The sequence below is a fragment of the Alligator mississippiensis genome, chromosome 11 (genome assembly GCF_030867095.1).
Source record: "Alligator mississippiensis isolate rAllMis1 chromosome 11, rAllMis1, whole genome shotgun sequence".
NCBI lineage: Eukaryota > Metazoa > Chordata > Crocodylia > Alligatoridae > Alligator > Alligator mississippiensis.
Genome location: NC_081834.1, coordinates 59,561,109 through 59,580,476, shown reverse-complemented (window position 1 = coordinate 59,580,476; position 19,368 = coordinate 59,561,109). Strand labels below are relative to the sequence as shown.

At 55.7% G+C, this 19,368-nt stretch overlaps 2 protein-coding genes across 2 annotated transcripts; both read right to left on the bottom strand.

Moving 5' to 3' along the window:
• Positions 1-6,191: 6,191 nt before the first annotated feature.
• On the bottom strand, positions 6,192-9,373 carry LOC132244146 (uncharacterized). Its single transcript, XM_059715188.1, has 4 exons — positions 8,744-9,373; positions 8,414-8,566; positions 7,504-7,651; positions 6,192-6,842 (listed from the first exon to the last, which is right to left on the bottom strand). Exons 1-4 carry the CDS (start codon positions 9,044-9,046, stop codon positions 6,709-6,711), a joined length of 738 nt encoding a protein of 245 aa, XP_059571171.1. The 5' UTR covers positions 9,047-9,373; the 3' UTR covers positions 6,192-6,708.
• A 249-nt stretch (positions 9,374-9,622) lies between these two features.
• On the bottom strand, positions 9,623-15,207 carry LOC132243713 (uncharacterized). Its single transcript, XM_059714110.1, has 8 exons — positions 13,139-15,207; positions 11,874-12,592; positions 11,489-11,619; positions 11,046-11,174; positions 10,570-10,649; positions 10,314-10,416; positions 10,119-10,214; positions 9,623-9,928 (listed from the first exon to the last, which is right to left on the bottom strand). The coding sequence occupies exons 2-8, from the start codon at positions 12,589-12,591 to the stop codon at positions 9,623-9,625; spliced, it is 1,563 nt and encodes a 520-aa protein (XP_059570093.1). The 5' UTR covers position 12,592; positions 13,139-15,207.
• Between the last annotated feature and the right edge of the window lie 4,161 nt (positions 15,208-19,368).

Sequence of the window (19,368 nt, the reverse complement as noted above, 5' to 3'; positions counted from 1 at the left end):
ATTTGGAAAACATTTTTTTTCACCTGGTAATTATGAAATTATGTTTCCTGTTTTAATAGCCCAAGGATATGCATAACAATCATCTGGAATAACTCTGCAGTAAATAAAGATATCACCCTCCAAAATCCTTGCCTTTCACGTAATTCCTAGATCATCATGGTTGCAACATCACAAATACCTGGCTGCAACATCACAAGTGGCTGCAACATACAAATACCAAATATTTGTGCCATTTTTAGCAAAAGTCTCAGAAACCAACTAGAATAAACTGAACCAATATATTAATGGACATTTCTCTTTTCATGAAGTTCAGCTTCATTAATGTGTTTCCCTCTTCAAGAGCACAAAAAAAAGACTAGGTACCATGCTGCTCCTGTTCTGAGGAGTTATGTCTGAACAAATACAAAACCAGTAAACACAGAAAGTTGCACCACTTTGGTTACACGTTTAGTAACTGCGGTCTAACTTCGTACATGGGCACCATTGCATTAATTTGAACATGCCTTGTGTCCGTGCAGCAGTTTCCTCCTATTATAAAACCAGGTAAGTTCTGGGTGGGCAGAACCCTGTCAATGGACTATATATCTTGTTGGGTTCTTAGCAGAAGGGTGAATTTCAGCCTTGGGGGAACAAAGAAGGACATATATTGCTTCCAACACCAACTCAGGCTCTCCAGAGTTTGCTTTCAGTATCAAGCCTTGGCCCCAGTAGCTGTACCTGCCCAGTTATATTGTGCCATAATGGGTGCATCTACACCTGACCCTTGGCACTACCAGGGGCACTCTCCTTGATAATGTCATCCCACCAAGTCTCATGCGATAAACCCAGAAATGAAGCAGTGAAGCCACTGTGAGACCACCCACCTTAGCAGCCTGCAAGCATATCAAAGAGAGACATTTTGAGAGTGGCTGGTGTTGGTTTGTGAGGACAGAGCATATACTGACAGAAGAGGCTTTATCACCAGACTGGCTACACAACGTCTTTGAACAACTTCAGTCAAAGCTGGGAAAAGCCCTCTTTTGGAAGCATTTCTGGGTGTGTCTACACATTCATTAATGCTCAGTAGTCTACACCCCTCAATCTGGTATTTTCATGCCAACAAAGCTCATAGCAAATGCCACTTACCTTCATTCTCCTTTTCCACCTAAGAGAGCAGGATCGTTCCTTCAGCTACCAAAATTCATGATCCAGATGTACCAGACAGTAGATCTTCATAAATTAATCCTTTAGGCTAAGGAGAAAATGGTCCTCACACATTGCTAAAGCTTTCTTTACTTGTGAAAAGCTTTGCCTGGATGCCAATCACATTCCGCAGTTCAAGAAAAAATTATAATAATTAAAAATGAGAAATTAAGCAGGATGCTACTAGACACACTAGTAAATTAAAATTGAATAGCAAGACATAACCAACTACATTTCTACATTCTGTTTGAAAAGAATATGATCATAAAGTAACATTTTTAACTTTTAGTTTGATCAGATTAAAAGCACATGGGAAGCTGGTTTATCGTCGTTTAAGTCACCGTATGTCAATCTCTGCAATTACGATACTTCTCTTGTTTTTCTCAGCAAAGAACCCAGGTTTAAAGAGATTCATTCTCTTCCCTGTTTCACTGATCTTTGCATAAACTGTGAAGCTTATGATTTCACTGAAAAATTATTTCAAAACTGGCTTTGAATCCCTATAGCATTTCATTGAAAAAAAAGTTAATAGTCAAAGGCAAAAGCAGCTTGCAACTTGCTAGTCCTCTCCTGGGTTTTATTATACCATCATTCAACTAAAACAAACTTACTAAATGAAGAGAAATGCAATGGGGAAAAAAAAGTTTTTTGTTTCCTGAGTTTATTTTATTTGGGGAAAAAAACAGGACTTCAAAATATTTAGTTTGGTTTATTTCAATGAACAGGCAGACAAGGGAATGTAACCATGGTCTCCCACACCCAGGGTAGGTGCTGCAAGACCAGGAAACTATTGGACAAAAGGGGCAAAGGGCTGGAACCATGTCTGGCCACCACGTCTGGCCCTCTTTTACTCACAAGACTGACCTCTGCTCCCTTCCTTCCAAAGCACATAGACACCAACCTGCAGCAATGGGCTCTAGCCTGTAAAAGCCAACCAGAGTGAGGGGCTCTCTCTATATTGAGACACATGGACTGGACTCCACAACGGCCAGAACAATGACCTGGGAGCTGATGAGAGCGCTCAGGAGGGCAGACTCAATGCTTCGCTGTCCCTCAACAGCTCTCTGGTCAGTGCTGCCTGTTGTAGATTGTATTCAATATCTCCTACCCCTCACTGGGTTTTGTACAAGGAGCCTCTGTTCCTAACCCAGGATGTGGAGTCCACTGCTGCTGCCAACTGACCAAAAGACCCCTGCCAGATGTTCAGTAAAGGCACAAGGACATCTGTTGCACAAGCCACACAACTGTGCGTCTAGCCATGCCACATGCAGAGTAGAAGGTACAATTGTGGGATCGAGCATCAGATCCCATAATGCCAAAGTGCTGATGCAGAGGAAGCCCGGTGTGTCCAGTAGCAAGCTCCCACAGCTGAGAGCCCTGTCAGGTGATCTAGTGCTGATCCACACCATGGTGATCTGCAGCACGGTGTTCCCCCAACGCTGAGAGCCCAGATTACCTGACAGGGCTCCAAGAGTCAGGGATGCCTGGCCACACATTCAATTAATGGCATGATACGCCAGCTCTCAGCTTTCAGTCACTGTTGGACTCGAACAAAGCAACGGAGCAATTCTTGAGTTGCAAAGAACTCAGGAAGACTCCAAACAGTCAAATGTTTTGCACACTGTGGACTCCTAGTGAAAATCTCTGGGTTTATCTGGACTCACGTAGGTGTTTGCAAATCTAGCAGCACTCATATCGTGCATCCCTGCAGAAGAGCTCCCAGCGCCCTGGGGCAGTGGCTTTTCTCAGTTTACCCACATGGAGAAATTTGTGCACCCAAATAATCCCATTTCAATGCAGGGGGCTGTAAATTGGCAGCCTGCCATGGCCGAACCACATTTGGCCCGGGCAAGTCTCTGGTCAGAGATGTCCAGAAGAGTTCCCCAGTGGCACAGAGATGTGCCATGAGGTTGCCCAAAACAGGATATCTAGCTATAATCCCAGCCCAAAATCCAGGTCCTTTTTCAGGTCCATATACTTAGCACAGTGGCTAGCCTGCTGTCAATTGGCAGCCTGGGACGGCCAAACCACGCTTTGAGCCAGGCAAGTCTCTGGTCACAGATGTCAAGGGCAGTCCCTCAGTGGAGTCAACAGGAAGTCTGAGGTGTCCCAAAATGGATTTTGCCCCATAATCCCATTTAAACCTACCCATCATTTAGGGCTCTGTACTTGATGCAGAATATTTTTATCAATATTAATTAGTAAATGTGCATAGCTAATGACATTCTCTCTGTTTCAGATGTTTAATTCATTAATAACAAGCTTTTATTAGGTCTCGATGAGCTTTGAAAAAGGAACTGGGCACTGGGAGTAAGAAATAGGGAACTGGGAATAAGGAACTGGGAATAAGCAATCAATTTTTGATTGCTCTAGGTAGCTGGTTCCAGTGTTTGACCACCCCGTAAGTCTCATACTGCAGATCTCGTACAGTGTTGCAAAATGATGTTGGATGCCCAGTTTCAGCCAAATGTTGGCTATGTTTGCTACACCCAACCCCTGGGGCTCAGCTCCTCCGTAGAAATCCTCTTTGCAGGGACTCAATTGAGGAACCAGTGCAGCCAGTGCCACGCAGCACAGGGTGAGGCCAAGCCCAGCAGCGCAGCTGGCCCCATGGCACGTGGAGCAGCAGGGCAAGCACTTCTGCAGCTGCTAGTTGGAGTTTCCCTGGGGGATCTCCCCCACCCCAGAACCCCTCGCCCTGACAAGCTGCTTGCCGTGGGCTGTTGGCATCCAGGCAGGGCCCTCCTTAGGGCAGGGCTGGGCCACGTAGCCGCAGCCCCATGTGCATCACGTGCCAAGCTTTTGTCAGGGCCCTTCTTGTTTGCTCCTCGGAGGAAAAGAGTCTCAGGCTCCAGTCTCCCCTTCCACATCCCCTCAGCACAGCCTTTTCTGAGAGGTTCAGATGCCGGTGCCACACTGGGACACACGGCCATTCAGTGCAGCGCCAGGGAGTGCCCCTGTGCTGGGAGACACGGGATTGAGACCCCAAGACACACACGTCATGTCCAGCGAGTCCAGCCTCTGTTAGCCGGGCTGAGAGCCGCTATCAGTCCCAGCTGAGCTGGGCTGGTTGGACATCACTTGTGGCCCCGAGGTGTCAGGCTGGGCACTAGCACATCCCTGGGGCAGGCAGAGCCCCTCCATGGGGCTGGGGTGAATGTGCACCCAGGGATATAATTCCCGTGTCAGGACATTGCAGCACCTCAGCAACGACGTCCTCCTCCTCCCCCACCAACACTGATCACACCCACCGTGCCGGGGAGCCCAGGGCAAGGCTGCTGCGCCTGAGGAGATGAGAAAGTGTTTGCAGGCTCCGGTCGGTGCGGGAGGCTGGTGCGCGGTGTGCCATGCATTTGCTGAGCTGCCTCAGACACAGAGGACTGTTCCCTGTGCTCATTCACCATCTGTCTGGACCAGTGCAAATGTGCTGGGAAAACATAGCAGCATAGCAGAGATTTTGCACGGGCCTGGATACCAACTGCAAGCTTTTCCGTTCCCTTCTTTTGGGTGTCCTGGGTCTTGAAGGGGGCTGGGTGGGCATTGAACCCCTGCTCCTCACATGTCACACGAGAGCAGTGACTGTGAACACGTGCTTGAGGTCAGGGGGGCAAACAACCAGCCAGGAGCTCCCAGTGCAACGCTGGGAGGAAATGTCCCAGGGACGCTGAACGAGGGAAAAGCAACAGAGTTAGGCAGGGATGCTGTCTTTTGTACAGTGTCAGTGTGAGTAGTACTGGGAGCCATAACCAGGTCTGGGGGTCGCATGTGGGACAAGGGGGAAGAGGAGAGAGGCGTCAATAAGAACCAAAGCAGTGACTCAAAGCTTGGTGAGAACAGCTCCTAGCAGGGTGTCAAAAATACGGCCGGTGAGCTGGATCCAGTCCCCAGAGCCATGTCCTGTGGTCTGCAGGGCTCCTGGAGGGGCCAGGGATTTGGGGTGGGACAAGATGAGGAACCGCGACTGAATTGCAGGGTGCGGAGCCGCCATGGACGTGTGCTGCAGCGCTGGGGGGTGACTGACGGCTGCGTGAATCCCTGAGGCTCCCTGAGCTGACGCCGATCTGCTCCGACCACGGGTGCCACTGCTCCCACAACTGCAGGCGGGGGTCTGGATCCAGACTGTGCGGATCCCTGCAAGCCAGATCTAGCCCTGAGTGCCGGGGGGGGCTAAGTGGGTTTATTCCCAAGGGCCTTGTTTATTCCAGTGGAAAAGACTGGGAAGCTCCCTGGCTGCAGCATGGATACAGAGCTGGGTCTTCCCAACCCACACCAAACAAACACAGCTCAAAACCCCAGAAACCCCACAGCCCCCATGACTGAGAGATCTTGACTCCAGTGACTTGGTACAAATATTAGCCTGGAATGGGCTCCATGGATCACGCAGGGGGAGTGGGGCAGGCAGGGGGTTGTCCCCTGCTATTCAGAGAAGCCTGTTACAAGGGCCCATTTGTACACATTGTACTTTCACCAGAAAAATATACTGCGTAGCGAAGGGCCCTGCTTATTCCAATGAAAAGACTCTGGAGAAATCTGCGTTCCAGCTGGGATTCACAGCTGGGTCCTTCCCTTCCCATTGAGTGCCTTCAGCACCACAAAGCCATTGCTCCTGAAACATACTCCCCATCCCCATCTCTCTTCTATTTCTCCCTCTGGTCTTGACAAAGACCAACCTAGAGAACAGTTATTGGTTGTGGCAGTGGGTGTTTGTGCCCAAAAGCTTACAAAGAACATTTTTTCCAACTATATCTCCTAAGAGATATCACATCTACCCAAAGCACCTCGGCAACCTGGAGCAGAGAGAACTTTTCCCGTTGCCACTTTCTTGAAACACCTCCCTGACCACCCAACGTTGACTTGTTGAGGAATAAAGGTGGTTTCCCATTGAACAGTATTAGCATTTCTCAGGCAGCTCGACCTTGACTTTTGAGCTAAACATGCCAGGTTTCTCCTGTGTGTTGTAGACCCTGTTCTCTACAGCAATGGATCATCTTGTCTTCTTTCTTACCTTGCATGTCATGAGCTTAACTTTATTATCCTACATCTCCTCTTAGTTTCTATAGCATCTATGTTCAACATGACACATTACACTAAATCTATGTTCAACAGTGCACGTGGTTTATGCCTTTGCTCTCTTCACTCCCTGAATGGCTCTCGATGGATTCAAGGACAGGCTACTAACACAACAGACACCGGGATGGTCTGATTATGTCCCGATGCCTCAGAGGAAGGCGAAAAACCCCCCGAAGTTGGTTCCATAAATGAAGGGGGAAAAAAATCCTTCCTGGCCCCAAATGGCGACCGGCCAAAGCCCTGAGGCAGGGGTCACAAAATGCCATCCACACAACAAGAGCATCCTCCACTTGGCAACCTGGGCACTACAAACTCATGGTGCCTGGTCTTTCCCCAGCCCTTTGCAGAGCTGGTCTGGAAGATATTCAAGTTCTTCACCACGAGGGTTTCTCAGGCTGCTCCTCTTGCAGAGGCTGACTTGGCTGTGGCGGACGGCTCAGACTGGATGATGACTTGTCAGTCGGTGACGTGTGTGGTGGCTTCAGCGCTGTTGCAGCTTTTCTCTGTAGCCATCGGGCTCCCGGTGAGGTTGGGGAGGTCATCTTCTCTCATGGAGGTGCTGTCAGGGTTGAGGTGGTCTGCAGGTGTTGCTACGCAGCGTAAGAAAAAGCAGCAGAAGATTAAATCCATGCATTGGGACCATGATACAAGGCTGCGATGTGAGGAAGTGGGGACTGGGAGCTTTCCCAGGACACAAAGGCCTGAACATTTGAATGAGGGGAAAAAAAATAGATGGTGCTTAGCCTCCTGCCTGGAAGAAGCTGAACATCTTTAGGCATCACTGCCCAGACACGTTCAAGATGAGGTAGATGCTCTGAATGGACAACCCCAGCCCCAAAAAGACCATGGTTGAGAGAGCTACAAGCAAGGGAAAGCAGGTCTCCGACTGTGGGAGTGACAGCAGCCTTTAACAGGAGGCAGAGGGTCCCCCCTGTCCTGGGGTGGCTCAGCCACTTGGGACAGGTCCCGGGGCTCCTTCATGAAAGATGGCAGCACCCTGCAGGCCCACCCATGCCACCCGGGGCAGAGGGCAGGTTTACCCGGGGGCAGCAGGGCACGAGGAAAGGCTCCTGCCATTGAGAGGAAAGAAAGGAAAGACCTGCGGAGGATGGATCCTAGGACAGGACTCTGTAGGGCAGAGGGGAGAATTGCCCACACGCGGCAGGGAGCAGGTTTGTGTTAGTGCCAAGAGCCTCCCCCTCCCTTCCCACTGCTCCCTGCTCCCCAGCGGCAGAGGGGACAGGACAGTACCTGCAGGAGCAAGTGTGGGCGGCTGGAGAGAGGCGATGGCGCTGGAGGAGGTGACCAGCAGGCTGTGCCCTTGCAGATCTTTAGGCAGCTCCTTCAGGTAGGTGATAATGAAGAGCTTATTCAGGACCCTGATGGGGATTTCTTTCTCCTGCAGAGGTACAAGAGCTGGTCATAGCCTGTCCTACACCCAGAAAGGACAGGGGATGTGGGGAGGGGTCATGGGGCAGGGATTGGACTGAAACCAAGGGGTCTTGGCAACAGCTCAGGGAAATGGGGGGCAGGTTCCTTGAGCAACATTTTTCTGAGAATCGCGGTAAAGACAGAGGGTGGCAGCTCTGGGCTCTGGGCAATGGGGCAGATCAGCAGCGCCAAGTGCCTGAATCCTCCGTTCTCCCTAGAGCAAGCACAGGTTCGTGGGCAGGAGAAGAAATGGAGCCATGCGGGGACCTGTGCACCTCCTAAAGACTCCTGACTGCAGACTGGGAATGGGAAGCTTGTCCTGAGGGAACACGCTGTGTATCTTTGGGCCTGGCAAGAGACCTTGACCCTCAGGGGCATGACATGTGCAAAGGACAGGCTGGTGCCATCCTGCCTCGGCAGATTAATTCATTCCTTTCTCCAAGGCACTTGGCAGGCCTCCCGTTCTCCCCAAGGCCAGTTTGCTCAGAAGGCAAGGGAGATTTGCACCTTACAGACAGGGGCAGGTCACTAATTGAGTTAGTCTGCGAAGTCCAAATGGGCCCCACCGTGAGCTAGAGCTCAGACTCCGGTGTGTAGTGACCTCTCTCTGCTCCACGTTGTCCCCACACAACAGGTCGTGATGGGACGACAGCAACTTTACGTGGAACAGAGCCGAGGGGCCGTGAGCTCACTCTCCTCCCTCCCCGCACTCCCCAACGTGGCTGCTGACCTTGTGCCCCATCAAGCGGCCGGCTTCCCCCAAGATTGCATACAGGAAAACCAGCCCAGCTTGGCTGATGTGCATCGGTCCATTGCGAACTGCATGAAGGGCCCTCTGCAGGAAAGCTCTTCTTTGCTCCTCCAGCAAGATCTTTCTCAGCCCCTGAAACAGGAGAACACAAGGCTGGCTACAACCCACACACAGGCTCCATCTCTGGCGCTGGCACCACATTGCCCTGGACACTTGCAAGGCTGTAACCCACCGCAGGAAGACCCCTGCCAGCTGGAGACAAGCACCAAGCCTTTCTCTGAACCCCTTCATCACACACACCATCCTCACCTCTCCCACTCTCGCCAGGTCCCTGTACTTCTGGACCTGGCTCTGATCGTTCTGGCGCTTGCACCACAGCTCCTCTGCCCCTCGCATGTCTTGGCCTAGGACAAGTGGAGACACATGGCTCTGAGCTGCCATCCTAGCTTTGGTGCTCAATGTCCACCCAGTGGGGCTCTGGCTGCCCTTCTGGCACCATGAAGGGCAGGGCCCCAGCAGGAAGGTCATTGTTCTGCAGGAGTCAATGGACACCACGTGTCCTGGGACCAGTCTGGGCTGGGGGCCTGGGGATGGGCTCCCTGGTTCCCGCATGAGACACCCAGGATGGGTGCATTAGCACAGGCTGCAGTACCACAGCTCGGCGCTGAGGTGAAGAGGCCCAAATCATTAACGCCGACACCCTGAGTTGTTCCCAGGTTGGGAATGGACAGATGGAGACAAAGCGTCTGGCCCAGCACCTGGGACCAGGCTTTTGGAGGGAAACTGCTGGCATCGGAGCCTTGTACTCCAGCTGGGTCTCCTTACCCCTCTGATGAAGGAGGATTTGAGCGAGCAAATACATACACGCCCTGGCCTTGCAGCTGATGGTCTCCTCCGGGTCGTTGATGGACAGACCCAGGCGGGCTGCCATGTCCCCCACCTCCAATATGTCAGGGGAGCCCTAAGCAGGGGGAGAGGATCAGGCAGTTCATGCCTGTCCCACCTTCCTTCCCCAATACATCCCCAGGCACGGTTCTCTCTCTCCACCTCTCCGCATTACCCAGCACGAGGGCAGGAAGGCAGAGACCACAGTGCCAGAGCATGACAGCCCTCTCTTCCCATGGGAACCTGCAGCCCAGGGACTTGCTCGGGGCCCCAGGATCACTCCCTGTGCCTCATGCTCCAGGGCTAGTAGGCCCCATGTCCAGGGCTGACCATGCCCAGAGCAGGCCATGGAAAAGAGACCCGTAAAGAGTCAGGGGCACCACTGAGGCAGAAGCAAAGCCCTGGAGTGAAGCTCCTTGTCCAGCTTTGACCCCACTCTCCCAGGAGGGCCCTGCCAAAGGCAGGGGACCAGGACACTGGGGAAGGAAGGGGCTCACTGACCTCAAATTGTGGGAGGAGCTGCACAGCAAAGGCAATGGCGCCGGTCATGATCTTCATGCCCAGTGCACGGTGCTGGGCATCCGGCGCCTCAGTCCACGATGTAAAGTGCTGTGGGAGGAAGATGTTAAGATGAGGGCACATGCCCTGCTGAACCCAGCAGCCTTGGGGTCCTCCTCCTCAGGACCCAGGTTTCAAGCTCGGGCTTGACCATCTTCCTTATGCTTTGAGAGAGGCTTGCTGCAGTGCACAGGGCAGGAGCTGTCCCGGCCCGAGCCCAGCCCCTCTGCACGGTGCTCACCTCCCAGATGGAGTAGAGCTTGCCCAGGCTGGGGGCGCTGGACAAGACGCAGCACAGCAGGCCCTCCAGGTACTCCTCGTACAGTCGCTGCACGACCTGAAAGGGGAGGCAGACCCGAGGGTCAGTGCCACGGAGCCTGGGGCCACTCCTGCCAGGGGGTGGCTTGTGGGACCTGGCAGTGGCAGGGGCACGTACCTGGTTTCGATGGGTTTCACGCCCTATGGCCAGGAAGCTCTTCTCCACGGCGGCCCGCAGGAGGCGCGACTCCAGCGCTGGCTCCAGGCTGAGCTTCGGGTCGCTGTGAGGAGAGAGGAGCCTGCGTCAGATTGAGCTATGTGGGGCGGCGGTGGCACTGGGGTGGGCAGGAAACAGCCTGGAAAGCTGGGCCTGAGCAGTGGGGATCCCCCTGGCCCACAGCAAAGTCAGGAGAGTCAGGCAGAGGTCCCTGTACCTGAGGCAGCGGATGGCGTCTATGCTGTACGCCAGGATGTGTTTTCGGTCGCCCTCCACTGAGATGGTCTCCATCAGGTCCTGTGAGCCCCAAAGGGGACGGGGAGGTAAGGATCAGCCACATCCCCCACGGGAGACCACCCAGTGCTGCAGGCGCAGGCAGCAGGATCCCAACCAGCCCCCTCCCACCCACCCAGCTGGGCTGGCCCTCTGCCTCCCACGGCCTTGCAAGCATGGCACTCAAACCTCTCCTGATCCCACCCTCCCCTGCCCTCCAGATGCAGGATTGCCCAACGCTCAACATCCAGGTCAGGAATCGACCACTATCTCCCTCATCTAGTACCCCCATGTCATGCCCAGGAAAAGGCGCGCCTGCCATTCTCTCTCTTATCCCGCTCCACCTCTCCCCTCCTTCCTGGTGTCACGAGACAACATTTCCTCTCCTTCCCTCTCCCCACACCATCCCGTGCTACTCACCACGATCCTCTCCAGCACGGCCGCTTTCAGGTCCTCCAGCTCCACAGCCACCTCTCTGCTCTGGTCCGCGGCGATGGTCAGGCTGATGATGGCCAGCAGGAAGCGCTGCCTGTCCTTCCCGTCCAGCATCTACCAGGAGCGAGACCAGGGCTAAAGCAGGCTCTTAGCCAGGAGCCTCCTGCTCCTCCGCAAGCCCCCTGTGGGACTCAGGCCTCCTCTGCCCCCACGGAGCTGAGATGCATCTCCTCGGGGCAGGTGTTGTAAAGAGCAGGGCAGTGTCCGTGGAGGGAGGGACCCAGCTGGGGCTTCACAAACACCCACCTCGAGCAGCGCCCCGGGGCTCCCTTGCGGGCTCTGGGTCCCAGGGGGTGACCTCCTGCCATGGGCCGCATGGGGGAATGGAAGACTGACTGGGTGCCGGCTCCGCTGGGGCAGTTTCATACCTCCCCGGGGTCCTGCAGGTGTTTCTTCACAAGGAGGAGGGCAGCTTCTTCCGGGGACCTTCCATCTTCCTCCTCCTCCTCCTCTTCCTCCTCCTCTTCCTCCAGCTCCTCGCCGGCTGGGCTGGGAATCACTGCACACGGAGGAAAGGGGAGAGGTCACTCGTGTGCCCCTGAGGGGAAGGGAAGTGGGTGTCGGGGGAAGAGATGGTGTCGTGCTCCCACCACCAGCACTAGGGTCCCCTGTCTGCCCCAGGACGTGCCAGGGAGGTGTGCGGCTCAGCCCCCTCACCTTGGCCAGGATCCCCCTGCCCGGCCCCATGGAGGGTCCAAGTGGCCTCGCTTAGTGAAAGGTGCTGAGACCTCTGGCCCCAGCGGCTCCCCTCACCTGTGCAGGTGGCACCGGGGGCCGGGCTGGTCCCAGACTCCAGGGAGCTACTGGAGTCCTCCGAGGAGGAGCTGCTGGTCGAACTGGTGGTGTTGGACTCCTCCGAGCTATCGCTGTCCTCCGAGGAGGAGCTGCTGCTCGTGCTCGTGCTGGTGCTTTGGGCCTCTTGGGACTTTTCAGAGTCCGAGGAGGAGGAGGAGGAGGAGCTGGTGCTGGGGCTGGTGCTCCCGGACTCCTGGGACGTGTGCCAGTCATCCCAGGAGGAGCTGCGGCTCGGGCAGGGGCTGCTGTGGGCCTGGCTCAGCTCCTGCCCCAGGGCAGCTGGGCCCTCGTCCCCGGCTTGGCACGGGGCTGCCTCCTGCTGCGGGGCTGCAGGGCCGGGCTCCAGGCTGCCCCATGACCCAGGAGGGGAGCTGCACGGCTCTTCGGGTGCCGGGAGCTGTGATGGCGCTGGCTCCCGCCTGCCCAGGCGCACCCATGGCCACCTCCATCTGGACTTGGAGGTGGCTGATTTCTTTCCCTCCTTTCCCCTGCAGCTGGGAGCTGCCAGTTTACTTCGGCAGCAGATGGGGCACAGCCACCTCCTTGCCCTGATGGGCCCCTCCTCATCACGGCAGGTGGGGCCCCGCTCCTCCTGCCCAGGCTCCCTGCTGCTCTCCTCTCCCATGGAGAGCACCTTGGCCGACCTCCTCCTGAGCACCTGCCGCAGCCTGTCCATCCTGGCACCCAACAGGGGCAATTATCACTGGGGTTCAAAGCATCCCCTTCACACGTATCCACCCCCTCCTCTGCTCATCCAAGACACAGGCAGGTGAACCCTGGGTTACAGCCATATCCACAGCCTCCCTGGCACTAGGGTTGGCAGGTGGGGAGAGCCCTTGTCGTAGGGTCCAAGACCTGCAGCTGGTTTGGACACACAGCTCCCTGCTCCTCTACTCCCCTCTCACCCCACGTGACTGGCCATGGGCTGAGTGCCCATGCGTTTGGGAATGCCAAGGAGAGGAGGACAGGGGCCATTTGCCTGGGACCTGCAGGAGCCCAGCAGCGCCACGGCTTGGGGCTCCCTGCACGCTCAGTCTGGGCAGCACTGGCTGGGCTGGGAGGGGTGGGGAGCTTCAGCACCTGGGGATGTCTCCAACCCGCTGGAAGTGGTGTGAGGGAGCACCAGGGGCTGAGTGCCCACATTGCAGGGGCTGGATTTTCTGCCCGTTTCTACATTTCCTGCACAGAGACGGGAAGCCCCCACGGCGCTGCAGGCCCCTCACCTGCCCTGGGGGATGGAGCGCTGCTGGGCGGGTGCTCACAGGCCCTGGTGACGCCGCACTCCTCCCTCCGGCTCTGGACTAAGGTCTCCTGCCTCTCCTCCGATGGATGTCCCTCGCCGCCTCAAGCAGCAGTCGCTGCCGTCGATGGGGGGACACCTACCCCTGAAAGGGACTATGTCATCCTGTTGGAAGCCATCCTTGTGCACAGCCTCTTCCCCCAAAACAAAACTACACCTCTCCTCCCCCCCGCCTAGTCCCCTCTCTGTTTGCCCATGCCAGGACCCCTCTTCTTCCCTGATCTTCTCTTCCTGGCCCTTTCCTGCCACCCAACAGAAAGTCCTGCCACCCTGCGCTGGCCTTGTTCCACATCACAGGCGCTACTGGCTTGTGCCTGCAGCTTTACTCCATGCGTGTTGGTGCCCAGGAAAGACCAAGTGTCCTGCTCTGTGCCATCAAGACTGGTGGCTCTAAGTGGATTGTAACCGGGGTCCAGTCCACACTGGCTGTGCACCGCGCTCCAGCCATCCTGGCAGGGAGGGGAGCCCTGTCCCAGGTAGCTTTGGGAAGAGGTACGACACCGGTGTGAGAAATGATGTTCTGGATTGGAGATAAAACATACAGAGTTCAAGGAGAAACATTTCTCATCATGGCCTCAGCAGGGGGTGGCATCCAGAGCATGCCCAGCTCCTGGACCCTACACACATGACTGCAGGGAACATTACTCAGCCCCTCACGCCAAGGGCAGGGTCCTGTCGGCTCCGTCTTGATGCTTCACACTTTCTCTGGACGCGGGCCACAGGCCTGAAAGCACAAGAGCCCCTCGCTCCCCTCCCAGCTCGACCCCTGCCGGCGTCTCCGGCAGCGTTGCCCAAGGACCGATCCTGACCTGCTCACTCCGGGCTGAGAGATCGCAGAGCGAAATCCTCCACGAAACCGGTTCTGCTGTCGCTCTCCAAACGGCGCCTGATGATTACTAACAGAAACAAGACGGGACATTAAAATCACATGAACATGGAGGAAATACTTACTCTTCCCCCTGGACTGTGATTTCAAGGAATAAATTAATCGGTATGGGTTTGTTCTTCAATTCTCCCCTTCATTAAAAAGGAGGAGAAACCCCATCTCCAGGTGTCTGGGCTGGGGCAGCTCGGCCGGGCTCGGCTCCGTTTCCTCCCTCCGGGCTTTACACAGGCACAAACCACCCCCGAGGGAAAGGCGCAGACCTGGTGCCCGCTCTTGGCTGAACACAACCTGCAGGATCGGGTCCCACTGCCCTTCCCGGTCCCATCGCTGGTGGGGCTGGTGCAAATCCCACCCCGTCGGGCCGCGTCCCCCTGGGACACCTCGTCCAGGAGCAGGAGGGCGCCGGCCCCGCGGCTCTTTCACGTCTGACTCTGACAACCCCTGGGGCAAGAGGCCTCCTCTCGACACCCGCGTTGCCTCAGGCGGGGGCACAAGAGGGGCAGCGCTCTCCGCAGCCGACTTACCCGTCTGTGCAGACCCCGGGCGCCCGGCAGCACCGCTCCAGCCTCCGCCGGCAACTGCCTGGAATCCCGCGGCGCCGCGATGATACGAACGCTGCCGCGGCAACGCCCGGGGACCAGCTCCATCGCCCCCCACCCCGCACCCAGCGCCGCAGCCCCCCGCGGCACCGCCATGTCCCCCAGGGCCACTGTCCACGTGCCTGGGGATGGGTGTCGCTCAGGACAGACCAGGTGCTCCCCCAAATTGAGGGCAGGGGGAGGAAATGCCCAGTTTCCCACTTTACCATAACTACTTTGTTTTTCACCGGTGCCAACACGAGAAACAGGCTTGCCGTGCGCACTGCATGGAGCAGTGTGCACGGCACCGGGGCCCTTCTCACAGCTATACCCCTGCTGGGCTCCCTGGGCTTGCTCTGTGCTCCCTTCTTTGCACAGACACCGGGGACCAGGCACAGGGCCATGCACCAACCCTGCCCCCAAAGCCTTGCTCAGGCTGCTTCAGCAACCCCAGGAAGCACCGCCTGAGACACCTCCTGACAGGACCTGTCCTGGGAAACCCACAGGTGGCATGGGAGACACCAGCCGATACATCTCCCGGTGCCAAAATAGGCCTGCAGCAAAAGGCCCCTGCCACTCAAAATGCCAACCCCAATGCTGGCAGCTCTCCCAGTCCATGCCCCACTGGGGTGCTCTAGGGTCCAGCTTGTGCATGTGGGCTGCCCTCTCCCACCGTGCCCTAAATACATCTCCGGGAGACCAACCAACTCCAAGCAGGAAGACACCTCTATCCCTTTCCTGCTCCTAACCCTGGTCCCAAACCTGACCCTAACCCGCGCTCAGCTGCTCCTGCAGGAGACCCCGCACAGCCTGGCTCCAGTGACTGGCCTAGAAGTCCCAAAACCCCGTCACTGGTCCTGCTGCAAATTGCCTTGCTGCCAAAACACCTCCCGGACCCAACTCCAGGTGGGGCCCTCAGGCTCCATCCAGCTTCTTAGCAGCGTGGAGGAGGCGACCCACTGCAATACAGCACTAACAGGGAGTCCTACTCATCCCGAGCAGACAGACAGCTCCACATTTGCCTGTTCTCAGCCCCTAGCCAAAACCCAGCCCCTGCCCCTGCCCCTGCCCCAGTTCAGGCTGCTCCAGCAGCCTCCGGCAGGAGCCCCTGAGCAAGCTGACTACAGCCGAGCCCTAGCATGGGAAACCTGAGCTTGACCCTGGGGTAAGTCAGCCTGGGCCTGGAGAGGGAAGAAGGTATGGGCACGGGAGCTAATACAAAGCACCTCTTTAGGATGGTCAGCACTCCTGGGTAAGGATTGTTATGAGACTGCTACGTTTCCCTCTCCAGCAGCATCTCCACAGCCTGCCTCGCCATGCCTCAGCCTCGCTGGTGGCCTCTGTGGTCCAGCAAGTGCACGGCACATCTCTGCAAGCCTGGCCATTGCTGCACCCTCCTGACCAGTTCAGCACAGCAGTTTGAATGATTTGCCGTCCAGGCCTGCCAGTCATCTGCACCCACCGCTCTCCTCTTCCTGGTCTTTCTTATTGGCTGCAGCCTGGCCCCTTGCTCAGCTCCCATCTCATGCAATGCACCAGCAGCAGTAGGAACCTTGCCCCTGACAGCTCTTGATCCTAGAAAGCAAATAAAGAAACAAGGCATCTGCTAAACTTGTCCAACTTGATGGTAAGCTCTGAACTCGCCGTCTCCTTTTACATTGGGTCTCCGAATCCTCTTTGCATTTGGTTCAGGCTCCCAAATCTGTCCTGAGGCTCTGGCCCTGGGATCCCTTTCTCTTTATGGCTGCCAAGCTCCCCTTAGTGGTACCAATGAGAAGAAATCCTGGCCAGATCCTGGCTCCACCCATGACAGGGGCACAGTCCCTTGTTCATGTGAAGGCAGAGGGGACGGGAACAGACTTCTTCTATTTGGGGTCAGACCCAGGAGACCACCATCACATTCCCAGCTCTTCAGAGGCCACTGCCCATGCACCTGGGGATGGGTGTCCCTCAGGGCAGCCCGGGCACTCCCCAAATCAAGGGCAAGGGGAGGAAATGCCCAGTGCAGTCGCCCACTTTGCCACAGCCACTTTTTTCCACTGGTGCCAACACAAGAAACAGGCACGGTGTGCGCTGTGTGGAGCTGTGCACATGGCACTGGAGCTCTTCTCACAGCTGCACCCCTGCCGGGCTCACTGGGCTTGCTCTGCGCTCCCTTGTGTGAACAGATGCAGGGGACCAGGCACAGGGCTGTGCACCAGCCCTGCCCCCAAAGCCTCACTCGGGCTGCTCCAGCAACCCCAGAAGGCAAAGCCCAGGGCAAAAGGTCCATGCCACTCAAACTGCCAACCCCAATGCTGGCAGCTCTCCCAGCCCATGCCCAGCTGGGTGCCCTGGGGTCCAGCTTGCTTCCTGCTTCCAGTGCTGGCCTCTCTCTGTGGGGGAGGGGGCTCTGGCTGCCACTGAAGGAGATGAGGTTGCTTTTGCCTTGCCTCTGCTCAGGAGACCGGAGTTGAGCCTCCTTCAGCGGCTGCTGCGGCTGCTTCCTGAACTGTGTTTGATGTGTTGTGGGTTCTGCAACAGCACTGTGGACCCTGCTGTGTTGAACTAAGAGTCATTTATTATTATCACTCTCTGAAATCATATCCAGGGTGGATCTTAACATTTGCATCCGTATATGTATGCAGATCTGAGACCTGCTCTGCCTCAACTCAGTCCAGTCCTGTGGAGGGAGAGGAAACAAGAAATGCCTCTGGCTCCTCATGGCAGAGAACAGGGAGTCCCAGTGCTGCAAAAGTGCCACAAGCAACTGAGCCCTGCAGTGCTGAGCATGAGGCTTTAGCCTTCAAGGGACAGCGCAAGGAAAACACAACCAGACACAACCGTGTTGGCAGTCTGGTTTTGAACCTTTGACCCCCCACTCTGGTGCCTGGTTTCATTATAATTTGTCCCAAGTAATTAGTAACATGTCACTCTGCCACCAGTAGTAATAGGGCCTTATAGTTTCCTCCATGAGCCTGGGCTTATGACATCCCCTGGTGTTCACAGCCCAGGGTTGTGCTCTGGCAGGTGCTGCTGGGGCTGTGCTGGGAGACGCCTGCACTGCAGCCCCCGATGCCCAGCCCTGGGGGCACTTTCTGCAGTGCTGGGACCAGCGCCGCGGGCAGCCCGGCACCAGCTCCTGAGCCAGAGACTCCAAGTCATGGGGAGAGACCTGGGGGCTGGCAGCCCAGGGGCTCTGCACAGGCAGCCCCTCCACACCCATCGCTGGTCCCCGCACGGCTGCGCATCCCAGAGCTGCTGCCCTCACTGATATACAGGGCACGGGCAGATCCAAGGTGGCGCACTTGCTCTCCTTTGGTTCCTGTTCCACCCAAACTTTCAAACCAGCTGCCTGGGAGAGGCAGCATCATTTCTACTTGGAGGGTGCATCTATACAAGGTGCTTATTGTGCATTGGCCTATTAAAACTGCACAGTAGCACGATGGTTAAAAACCGTACTAATAACCTACTGTGCAGCATTACTGGGCTCATGCGCAGGAAGCATCACAAAATAACCGTGCTCCAGTGCGACTGCACAGTAACGCTAGCTCCTGTGCCTTTAGTTAGTATTTTAGAAACAAGTACTAACCTAAATGCCCAGTATGTAACATGCACTGATGAATATGTAGATCTGCCCAGAGAGACTCAACCGATCTCATGGCCTGTAATCAGCTTCCTAATTCTTGTTAATCTTCCTCCCCTCCACAAGTGTCAATGACCCTCTCTCCTTTTTAATGGTCCTGAAGATCCACTTTTCCAACTATCCTTTCTTCTGCAATGTCACTGCCTGATAGCCACTCTCTTCTGTTTCACAGCCCTGCAGACTGTGTTTAGCATTAGCTAAAAACTTCAGCTCAGGTGTGGACATCTTATTTTAACTTGGGTGTAGAAATGACTGACCGTGAAGTATTGGAGGCCCTGTCAAAATCCTCAAGAAAGCTAGATTTTGTTTCATGAATCTGAATAAATGATGTACATTTAAATTTAATGATAGCAGGGCTTTTGATGCAATGACCTTTGACAATTTAACCTGGTTTGTTGTGTTTTTTAAACCTGATATATATTCTAGCATAGGGGTTGTCAACTGGGTGCATACATACCCCTCAGGGGTACTTGGAAAGGGGCTAGGGTGTATGCACAGGAGGGTGGGGACAGAGCAGTGTATTCTCATAATCCTTGACATCGAAGGGGTTAAATTATAAAATGCATGCTGATAGGGTACGTAGGCAGCTGGTCAATCTGGAAGCGGGTGCGCAATAAGAAAAAGTTTAGGAACCTCTGTCCTAACAGGAACACATCACGTGTGGCCTTCTAGTTTCCTCGGTGGGCCTGGGCCTGTGAAGTCCCCTGGTGTTCACAGTCCAGGGTTGTGCTCAGGCAGGTGCTGCTGGGGCTATGCCGGGAGACGCCTGCACTGCAGCCCCTGGTGCCCAGCCCAGGGCATCTGGGCCTTTCTGCACTGGCTGGATCCAGCTCTCCAGGGCAGCCCGGCGCCGGCTCCTGAGCCGGAGAATCCTAAATTGGGGAACCTCTGCCCTACCGTATTAGAGAAGCTTCTTGTTTTGCTTTAGCTGGAGGAAAATGCGTGTCGTGTACCGTGTGATGACGTGCCACACTGTCTGCATCGCTCTCTTCAAAATCCTAGATCCACTCGTGCACTCAGGATCTTGTTCCCAGTAGCCCTGGCAGGAGCTGACCTAGGTCCTA